General features: G+C 41.0%; 1 protein-coding gene across 1 annotated transcript; it reads left to right on the top strand.

Moving 5' to 3' along the window:
- Positions 1-2,665: 2,665 nt before the first annotated feature.
- Positions 2,666-10,356, top strand: LOC114066747. The gene is made up of 6 exons (XM_027901696.1): positions 2,666-2,796; positions 3,528-3,770; positions 5,367-5,450; positions 6,019-6,131; positions 8,225-8,423; positions 9,681-10,356. Coding segments are annotated over exons 1-6 (870 nt in total). The 5' UTR covers positions 2,666-2,795; the 3' UTR covers positions 9,911-10,356.
- The last annotated feature ends 1,352 nt before the right edge of the window (positions 10,357-11,708 follow it).

The raw sequence follows: 11,708 nt of genomic DNA, 5'->3' as shown, positions 1-11,708 counted from the left end.
TTCTGTGATATGATTCTATGTTTCTATCTTTATAAAAACATTACAGAAACTTAAATTTTTACTCAGGCAATCAGTTTCACATTAATACTTTATTCCTTAAAGACACACAGACTGTAACTACATGTTTCACAGGGATTTCCTTTTTGCTTTTTAGCTCCTCTCACTCTGTCCATCCAGCTGGAGAACGTGACCAGTACAATGATACAGTTCAGCTGGAAACCTCAAGGGGGCACAGGAGACAGTCCTTACATGGTGATTCTACGGGGAAAATCAGGAGAGATGGAGAAGAAAATCCTAAATGGAACAAGCTTTGCATTTCAAAATCTGCTTTCTGGTCATCAATACCAAATATCCGTGGGTGTTTCAACTTGCTCTAAGAATGTCAGCACCTCCTTGACTGTTCAGACAGGTATTTCCTCAGGAATCTTTTCCTATTCTGTTGGCAAACTGGCACATTCATGGCCTTAAAATGAAACCCTTTTTGGCAGAGCACCTGTCTGGACAACAGGCCAAACTTTCAGACACTTCAAGTCAGCCTGAAAATTTTGCATTGGGCGAAGATCTAAAGCTTCACTCGTCCTCCTGCCAAATTAAAAACTTTACTGAACTAGAATGACAGTGGTTCAATGTTCTAGTCTCTTCCTCATACACTTTAATTCCAAAGCCTTACTTAGCCGAGGAACAATTTCTAAATAACAACTAAATTTTGTCTGGTTATTCTGTCTTGCATATCCCTACAGCTGCTGAAGTCTACAGTGGAACCACTAGGATTACCAATAAAGAGTTCAAGCCTGAATATCAGAACAAATCAAGCAAAGAATTTCAGGATTTTGAAACTCAGTTCATTGCAGAGGTATTTTGTTTAGGAGTTCTAGACTAAAATTTATTTTATGCTGAGCTCTTCCTAATGTAAATAATCCTGAGGATCTGGGTATGTATAATTTTAAATGTGGAAAATGAAAGGTTGTGTGATGGTTAGAAATGAAGCAGTAAGGCCTTACTTTATATTGTTGTCCTCTGAGGCCCTGATTTAACTGAAGTTCTGTCTGGGCTTATACCTATTCCTCTACTGTGAGAGGTGCTTCTAAACTAACCATGGCCAGCATATTGCTCTAAGAACTCTCTTGCTCTAGGAGAAAAATAATTAATAAGTTGAACCTTTTACCTTGCAGATAACAAAACATCTGCCACAGGAGATAAAAGAATTAAAAAACGGAACGAAGATGCGTATTGTAATTAATAGCATCGAGAACGGCAGTGTGGTTGTGAACTTTGACATTGTGCTGGATGCAGGACAAAATGTAACAAAACCAGAGATTTCAGATGCTTTCACAGAGGCCCTTAACATGAGTACAGAATTTCAAGTCGACCTTCAAAAGACTGTCATAGAAGGTATGAATCTGTTTATCACTGTGAAGTCAATCAGCAGTGTATATTTCACTGATGGCAACATCCAGTGAAATGGGATTTGGGTGAGGAAAAGTAACTAGTATTTAGCTTATCTATGTCTTTTGCCAATGCTAATTAAAACATTCTTCTTTTTTCTATTTTGTTCAACTTCACCGTAGCAAGGAATAGCTGTCAACCAAACTTAAATGACTGTTCCCAAAATGCCACCTGCACTGCTGAAGGAGCCACTTATTCCTGTCAATGCAAGGAAGGATTCATAGATAACAGTCCCCAAATTCCAGGGAGAGTTTGTCAGCAGGATCTGCCTTCACGTAAGCACTTTATATAAATTAAAAAAACCCCAACTCCAAACCAAAACCAAACCTTAAAAAAATTGCATATGAGGTCTTTTCCGTTCCTTGACCCCTTAGGTAATACTTCCTTATATTTACTCTCAATGGCCTTTTGTGGATTGGATTTTATGCGAGAAGGGGTACCCCAGTTGACTATTTAGGCAAAACTAGAACCATATTTTCTGTGCCTGTTTTTTGAAAGTTGTTTATGTAATTAAATAGCATGACCCTGGTAAACTTTATAATAAATTCTACTCACTGTCTCCAAATTTCTGTTTTACAGAACAGACAACTCCAGTTCCTCAAGAAACCAATACAGCTGGAGTAACACAACAGACAAGCCCAGTCCCTCCAGAAACCAATACAAGTGGAATTACAGAACAGACGACTCCAGTCCCTCCAGAAACCAATACAAGTGGAATTACACAACAGACAACTTCAGTCTCTCTGGGAACTAATACAACTGGAGTTACAGAACAGACGACTCCAGTCCCTCCAGAAACTAATACAACTGGAATTACAGAACAGACAACTTCAATCCCTCCAGAAACTATCACAACTGAAGTTACAGAACAGACACCTTCAAGCCCTCCAGAAACCAATACAACTGGAGTTACACGACATTCAAGTCCAGTCCCTCCAGAAACCAATACAACTGGAATTACAGAACAGACGACTCCAGTCCCTCCAGAAACCAATACAACTGGACTTACACAACAGACAACTTCAGTCTCTCTGGGAACTAATACAACTGGAGTTACACAACAGACAAGTCCAATCCCTCCAGAAACTAATACAAGTGGAGCTACACAACAGACAACTTCAATCCCTCCAGAAACTAATACAACTGGAATTACAGAACAGACAACTTCAGTCCCTCCAGAAACTAATACAAGTGGAGCTACACAACAGACAAGTCCAATCCCTCCAGAAACTAAAACAACTGGAGTTACACAACAAACAGGTCCAGTCCCTCCAGAAACTAATACAACTGGACTTACAGGATCAACATCTAATTCCATTTTCACTACCACATTTCCATCACCACCTTGCAGTAAGTAAATATTTGATATTGAATAGTAGAATAAAAATTATCCAATCAGATCCAATATTCTTGTTCCTCAGTTATATCAGCTGAGGTAAAATCCCAGGACATAACTTCAGAAAGGGAAGCCTGATAGAACCACTGAAAATACATGGTTATACATACCTCAATCAAGTTTCTTCTCCTCAGCAAAGCTCTCCTGAGCCCCTGGGTGCCCGCCTGCAGTAATAAACCACTGTCAAAGGTTGTTTTTCTCAATCTTATCATGAAACACCTTTATTAAATGCCTCCCTACTGCTGAATTTAGGATTTTCTGGTGGCATTTTAGTAATTCATCACCTGATAATATCAGCATGAGCCAAATAGCAGTCCACTCCAGAACACTCATATTTTTCCCATCCAACCTCATCACTTCTTCACCCTCCTAAACCAACACTGTACAATTCTGACCATTTACCACACCTTGCCTGCAGTTAGAAAGTCTAGAATCAAGTAGAATGTTACCCATTAGTGTTTTGGAGCCATCAAACAAAGTGTATTAATGCATGATTGACACCTACAGAGCGAAGAGTTTATTTCTGCTCTTGTGGGAGAGCGACGGGAAAAACCAAAATCAGCTCCAAGAAAACTTACAAAAATTTATATTGGTTTAATTGGGTTTTTTTTTTCTTTAATATTTAATGTGTAGAAGTGTAGGAGATGAACCACTCTCAGTTGTATGAAACTTTTTCACTTTGCAGTGCCGGTGTCCATCGAAATTCAGAACGTGACTGGGGAAGAAATACAACTCAGCTGGACCGGTGGCGGCACAGGCAGCCTCTACAACATCTCCCTCATGGATGGAAAGCAGGAGATAAAAAAAACTACTACAAAAGAGACAAAAGCTGTGTTTAAACATCTACTTCCTGCCCATGTGTACATGATATCTGTGGGAGTGTCATCCTGTGCTGAGAATAACCGGGCGTCAGTTACCGTCCGAACAGGTATTTCCTCAATCGACCCATAATCTCTTTTTAATCAAAATACACACACAATATCATGTTACAGTATCCTCTGGATTTGATCTCATAGACTCTTATTCCTGTAAGTCCTCTTTATTTATTTGACTCACAGGACTGCTTTGATTAAACAGCAGTTTGCGAGAGCAAGTGCTGGCTCTGTAAAATTTCTGACCACTCTGTGCTGCTGAGCCAGAAAATTCTGTGCAAAAGTCAGGATATTTTGGCTGCAAATTTAACAGAAAATATTCTGGTAATGTGAAGTTCAGGTTGTACATGCTTTTGTGAATGCAGACAGTCCTTAATTGTCATAGTTGTCTTTTTAATTCTCCGTAGGATACAGACATTAAGACAAACTGTCTAATTGTGTCTCTGTACTAAAACTGATTCTCAAGGAACACAACACACAATATCCCTCTAAATCAAGGTTTCTCCTTGTAAAGCTCCCCACTGCTATCTCCCTTCAGCCAACTCCTTTAGACAAATCTTTTTCCACTGAAAAAATTACCACTTCGCACTGTATAATATTGCTTTTCAATCACTGGGAAAGATCTAAAAGTCAGCCCATCAAAGGAAGCTACCAGGTTATTTCAGCATGATCCACGTTTGATAAAACTGTACTGCACTTTGTCATATTTTCCCAGTGGCTGAGAAAATGTTCACAATTTCTTTTAATACCCCCTGAAAGACCTAACTTGACTTTTGTCAATTGTTACATTCTTCCAGCATTTCTTGATGTGTGACATATAACTGACCTTGTTGCAACCCTTTTTTCAGTTCTCTAGTGGATTGTCTGATTATTTTCAAAACCTTTCTAGGGCAATTATTCTGGCAGTTAACTGTGGGGTTCCTTCTAATGGGTTTACCCTCTATCTCAGTCTTAAGGACCACAGAGCCAAGGAATTGTCATCATGATTTCCATTGGAATCTTTCAGTACTTCAGTCCACTGGCTTTCATTTACTAGTTTCCCTACTGAAAAAGAAATTAAAAATGGTTTCCTTTTGGAATCTGGATCCATCTGCCCTATTAGAAAAGTTCAGTAAAGACCAAGTCATTTGTATGGCATGTGAAGTTAAAGATTGTGTTCAATTCTGTGAGGGGAACTGGAGCTATACCCAATGAGTTAACCACATAAAACCTGTTGTGCCACTCTTTACTGCTGTTTTGACCCACTTTAAATAATTCAGATTAGCCAATCCAGACAAGTATCCTGAAGTTTTGAGACTCCATGATTAAATTCCAGATGGCTTTTACTTCTGAAAACTCTATCTAGTTTACCTGAGTTGTACAAGAACATCAACGGTACAACCTGTATCTTTAGCTCTCATAAGAAATCAGAGTTCTCAGTGTTATTGCAGTAAAGCTCTCAAATACCACCTGCCCACCCACCACCTGCCTCTCTTTTGATATGCTCCATTTTTATAATTTGCAGTTGCAAGTTCTCACTGGGTCAAAGGAACTTCTGCTTAGGTGACTCCTTGGCCATGATGAAACACTTTCACCTGTTCCATAACTTTCTTATTGGCAACAATCACACCTGCACAGAAGCGATTATCTTGATTTTTAAACTTATTTCCCAGATTCTGTTTCCTGTTTCAACCGAACTGAGTTCTGTTTACCAGAAAATACTGGCTGTTCTGACTTAAAAGGCATTGTATGCTCTGGTAAGTTTATGGAATTTTAACATTTATTTCTTCATAACTACAGGGTATTATTGCACAATATAGTATCTTTCGTGAGTATTTTGCCGTTTGCTTTATTATGTTAAGTCACATGGCATCCAAAGTTCACACTTCTTTGGTAAAGAAGCTGCTTTCATCAAACTTCGGTGTCAGCTTCCAGCTCTATTTTTATCCTGGACTTTTCCATGTAAAGCTTTCTTCTTTTGGCTTGGGGCTCATCCACCTACTCAGGCAGATTTAAACACACTCTGTGCCTTGCAGAATCCAGCAGACTGATGTTGCTTCTGCTGAAATCAATGGGAGAGTGGCTGCTGAATTAGGGAGTGGGATGCACCCTGAATAAGAGGATTGTGATGGCTGACAAACCTGAAGAGATTCAGCCCTGAAAGTTCCAAAACCAGTGCATTAGACACACACGATACACTTATTATTCGATTTGTTTCTGGGTTTATCAATTAGTATTATAAACAGATGAGATAATGAAGTCCAAAAAGCAATTTTGGACATCTTGGGATTCGCCTGATTGTTTCTTTTTTTTTTTTCCCCTCAGATAACCAAGCATTTGCCTGCAGAGTTTCGTTGAAAAGACAGATATTTAACAATACACTTTATAACTCTGATAGTGAAGAATACAAAGCAATGGCTGAGAGTATCAAAACAGACGTAAGTTGATCAATCTTCTCTGTCAACATGAATGAACTAAGAAAAGGTTTGCTATGAGCAGCCTCAGTCTCTTAAATTCATTGTTAAATCAAGACTGTGGCATGTGAAAAAAATAATCCCTCTTTGATAAAACTGTGCAGGAAGCACAAGGACTGTCAAGGACAGACAGCTTGTTGTCCAGTAAGGAGGGGTATGTTCCCTAAGTCATCCTCAAATTAAAGTTATTTAGCGAAAGGCACTTTAAAATTCCATTTTTATAAGTGCAAGGAACAGCCTGCTCTGTCTATTTTCTCCCACCTTACTAAATCTATGCCTGTGGAAAAGGAAAAAAAAAACCCAGTACTCAAAAATAACATTTCAACACATACTTGGAAAGATGGGACCTTTATAAGTGTCTGCTGTGAGTCCAGATCATTGGCAATTTGCTTCATGCTGGTGGCTGCAGGACTGGAGAAGGTACCAAAGGGTCCATATAAAGGGGGAAATGAGGAGAAAAAGTGGCACCTTAGAGCTGGTAAAGCTGACAGGTAGAAGCAGCAGTCTGCCACTCATCTGCCTTTGGCAGCATGTTAAAGAAAAGGACTAACAATTTAAACACCTCTCAGGAATCCTGATGTATGTAAGCCTGTTGGAGAGGTAAAACTACTGTAAGATTGGGGTAGACTGCTTTAAATAACTACCACAGAAGATTATTTTTGGTGTGATGATCATACCCTTTAGCTAAGAATCTCCACAGATTTCATAAGCGGTAATTAATTTGTTCTCAGCACGCCAACTCAAGGGTAACCTTGTCTTATGACTGCTATCCCTTTCATGGATAGAAAATTTAAAAGTGGATTTAAAAGGCTTCCTCCAACACGACTGAATGCACCAGGAATCCCTTCACAGGCTTTTAATAAGCTTTCCCCTTGTGCCACGTGTCAGCTTTTCTCTGAAAAAAAGGCAAAATCAAAGGGAGGCTGTTCTAACATGACTGGAATCACAGTTGATTTCTGTGTTGAATTTATTTTTTTTTTTACAGTTTGAATGTTAAACTCTTTATTTTAAATTCCATGGTGCTCAAGAGTGGTAGTTTTTTTTTGAAATTTTACACTTTTTCACCTGCATAGTTCGCATTTCCTATCTAGGCTGCTCGTCGTGGTGAGGGAAAGAAAAGCATTTTTGGAGTTTCTGGCCAAAGAACTTAATGCAACATGTAGTTTGGGGTGAGGGTTTATCCCACAGAGAAAGATGGAGGCAGATGACTGAGCAGTGACTCAGAGAAAGGCGTGTTACCATCTGTGAAAAGTAGTAATCTTTCAGACTTTTCAGGTAAAATACCATCTTTATCCACAGCGAGAAGATAACTTCTCTCACTGGGCTGAACCAAACACCTGATTTACTGTAAAGATCAGTCCTGACAGAAACATTTCAACCAGTCTTACTTAACAGAGGGGACTGCTTGTTCTTGCTCTATGAAGCAATGGGCACAATGAAGCAGTGGGCAAGACTGTACTTTCAGAGACATCAGTGCAATTGATTTGATTTTGCTTGGTGTCATGAGATTACACTTGGTTTGTGTCAAAATGACTGAGAGGCAAATCACACCTCTCTTTGCATAGTTACTCTGTAACATCATGATTTTGATAAAAAAATACCTTTTGTACCTCTCACATCTACATTCTGTGCTGATAGCGTGTGCAGGGCCATGCCTGAAGTTTAGTTGAACGTGTTAAAAATGCTGGGGGACACTGGAGGTAACTCTAGAAATTAGGTGCACGTTTTAGGTGCACTTTGTAGATTCCAAATTTTGTGCAGTCGGGGTCTCACATGAGTTTGTGGAGGAGGACAACTGGTTTCAATGCATTATTCATTGATAGCAACCCAAACAGATGGGTGCTTGGGAAGTCAAACACAGATTTCATGTTTTCAAATACAGGCCATGCATTTTTTCCAGAATCCTCCCTCAGTAAGGTGTTTTTTTTTTTTATTTGTTATTCCAAAGCAATTATCCTGAAACGAAACGAATATCCTGGCACATGTAGGATGTGTGCATTCCTGCTCTGCCTCGGTTGAGTGGCACGTGGAATAACTATCCCTTTCAATTCGCACAGGTTGTCAGAGAAATGCGCCTCGAACTGAGGGATGAACGCTTCGACATCATCGTGCTTGGGTTCAGACCTGGGAGTGTGATTGCTGATTTTATTTCTCTGCTGCCAAAAGTGGAGCCCGTAGATGCGAATGTTATACAGACCCACCTGAGCCAAATATTAAAGCGCAAGTTTGGGGACGAAACTGAACTAACTGTACAAAGTAAGTGATGTTGAAACAGCTTCTCTGTGATGGTGTGGGGATTAAAGGGTCAGATCTCCTTCTCTTCACAAAAGCTGATAAATTTGCTTCTTTCTTTTAACAGATCGAAGTGTCTCAGATAATCTTTTTAAACATTCACAGAACACGTAGCCCAGATATCACGTAGATTATGGATCTGTTTTAAAGTGTCACTGCACATACCCAGTTCCAGACTTGAGGGACGGGTTCTCTTCACATAGAAGGAGGGTTAGGTGAGCTTTTTGCTGCAGTGTGTATCACATTTGCACCCTCCATGCTGATCCTGAAAGATTGGCTTTTAATGGAGACAAGGGTGAGGAGACTTGTTGTGTAGTGGCACCTGCAAAACTTCTCCCTGAAAGGAGATGTGATGGAAGGGTTCACCCCTTTCCTTGGACAACCCTTGAAAACCTTTGGCCCCTGCTTCCCTACCCAGAGGAGTTGTGGATTTAGCAACACAAAAGAGATGCAGGGAGGCCGAGAGGGAAAGGACAAACTGTGCAGAAGGATACACATCCAGAACAGTGTCCGTTGTGCTCATGGTTGTGGTAATGTACTTGTTACCTTGAGCTCCTCTGAGTCAGGGGCTTTTCATACAGCACAGAGGCTCCTCCTGCCACAGTCAAAAACCTTCTCTTTGTAAGTGCTGGCCAGCACTATAAAATAGTCTATGTGCCTTTCCACCATAACTACACATCTTTACTCCACATGCTTATGTGCTACAGGCCTTCTACCACCTTTATCCAGCTATCAGGAATCTTGCTGGTTTTGGCCTTTCAGTTCAAAGACTTTGGTTTCAGTGGCCTGTCTTGTGGAGCAAGACAAGGGTAGATGTGAGTACAGCCAGCAGATCAGCTCCCCATGCATGTCAGGAAGTTGCTTGTGAAAGTAGAAGGGGAACTGTGAGGGTTGAATTATGTACAGCTCCATTTCATGGCCCTTTTTCACACCTTGGAGTGACTCTTTGTTGAGGTACAGGCTGGAGTTCTCCCAGAAATCCCCAGAGCTGCTGTTTATGGACGTCACCAAGAGATCACAAGAACCCTCGGAGAGAGAAGGATCCATAAAATTTTCTAGTTAGCAAATCTGCACTACATACAAAAAACATTATTGATATTATTCAAAAGTTTCAAAGCTGCCAAACAGTAAAACACACATGTCACATAGGGCTCCAAGCTTTCTTACACCCACTTTTTACTGTTCCTTGCTAACATCTCTAAAATGTGTTTTGAATTTCAGCTCTGTCTGTTCAGTCACCAACTGACAACATTTATGGCTGGAGAGTAGCAGTGATTGTCCTTGGAGTTTTACTTGGAGTTGCATTAGTGCTGATTCTTCTGGCAATAATATTTTACATCTGTATGAGGAGAAGGTGGGGCAAATACTTCGTTGAACCACGGGACTCATGGGAAACTTTGTCTAAAAGCACTTATAGGATGCACAATGTTTCATTTACATCTTTGCAATAAGGCAGAAAAGTAAGATATTTGTCTTAAAATTCTATGTCAGTTGTTTATATTAATTTAATTCTACCTGATCCTTCCCAATGTCCATCACCAAATTCCTGAGCTCCTAACAGCCTCCAGTGAATCATCCTTTTAAAGGTATGGAGTGAGGAATTTTCCCCATGGGGGAAGAGTGAGGAGCAGAGAAACCTGTGCTCAGCCTGTCCCTTAGAGGTATTACAATGACTCCTAACATGGATTTTCTAGAGAGAAAGGATCCAAACTACTCAATACTTTCTTGTATTTAGATGGCATAGCAAGCAGAGTAACTCAGCTTGGTACCTGTGGCAGGTTACTTGAATGCTCAGCTGAGCCCAGAGTTGGGCTTTATGCACTTAGCCAAGGGTGATTCACCTCCCCTGAGGTTTTTATCACCATGTGAAGATGCCTCTTTCTCTCCAGTGGCTGCAGAACAAGCCCAGGGTAATTAGTGTCCTACCTCACGCAGGTTGGTTGGGAGTTTGAAGACAAATGGGATGCATCTGGGTTATATGGACTTGCCATGAAAGTCTCTGAAGGAGCAGCAAATCAATCTGGAGGCTTCTGAATGAAAGGTTTCTTTAATTGTTGGGCTATGCAGAAGCAGCTGCCTTTCTGTGACAAACATAAATAATGCTAAATAGAGGTGTGGTTTCACAGCATAGCCAAAACATGTTACTAGAAAGGAGAAGAGAGAGAATAGGTCAATTTGAGCTGAAAGATTTCATTCATCTATTTTTGCCTGGCAAATATGGTTGGTTGGTCAAGGGTTGTGTCATAATAGCGCAATTTTGCCTTACTCTTGATAATCTCAAGGTGGAGTCCAGTGGAAGCAATCTGAAGGCTCCTGTGCCACCGGAGCTTTACAGCAATTAAAAGAGCAATTAAAAGAAATGGCCTTTACCGGTTTTCACTGCTCATAGCTGCAGTCATGGTGAAGTCACAGTCTGTTTATCCTATGGTGTAGTTTTTCCTGCTAGGAATATGCTAAATAAACGACAAAGGGCAGTATATATTGCTGTGCATATTTTCAGTAGGATTTATGTGTTTCGTTTCAAACCAATTCTCCCTGTGTCTGTGTATTTTGTCAATATGCCTGTGCTGGGCACTCCTGTTGAGGCACTGAATATCCCCTGATGTCGAGGCCCTGGCTCACACCTCCTGAACAGTTCAGGCCCTTCATTTTTGGGGACTGTGTTCTGGTTAGTTGGCACAGGTTAGAGCAAGGAGGTGCCTACAACTGTAGCACACGGTGGGACCTCAGCAGACAAAGGAGCTCAGCAGAGTGGTGGTGCCCGAGCAGCTCTGCTCTCCTCTGGGCACAGTCAGTGTTCCTTCTTTTTATACCTCCTTTCCTGGGCAACAGTTCAGCTCCTTGGAGAACCCTGAGGAGGACCCTGGTAAGCAGATGGGTGAAACCATCCCATGTGCTGCCTCACTGCAGAAAGGGTGACTAGTTCAGGCTGTATCATCACCCTGGTGAGGGAATTCCCCTCCAGCCTTGCTCCTCCATCCTTGGCTTGGCAGCAGCGTTGCTGTGGGAGGCCAATGGGCTGTGCTGGTGGAGAAGGGAAGACTGTCTGAGCACTTTAAGGTGTCTTCACACACGAAGTTGTGCTGGTGGTTCATGTTCCTGTCTGGAATGTTATTTTCATTTGCAGGGACCAGTGAAACAGGGTTTTGCATGCTTTGTTCTCCCTTTCCTTCCATGTAGTGCCAGCTTGGCTCTCCTTCTGCTCAGGTCTGGGATATGGGGCCACAGCCCACCTCACTGATGGAAAGT

This window comes from Empidonax traillii, unplaced genomic scaffold (assembly GCF_003031625.1).
Source record: "Empidonax traillii isolate 1590-97213 ecotype Southwest subspecies unplaced genomic scaffold, ASM303162v1 scaffold805:size286791, whole genome shotgun sequence".
Taxonomy (NCBI): domain Eukaryota; kingdom Metazoa; phylum Chordata; class Aves; order Passeriformes; family Tyrannidae; genus Empidonax; species Empidonax traillii.
Note: the sequence above shows the minus strand (reverse complement) of the source record. Positions and strands in the feature narration are given on the sequence as shown.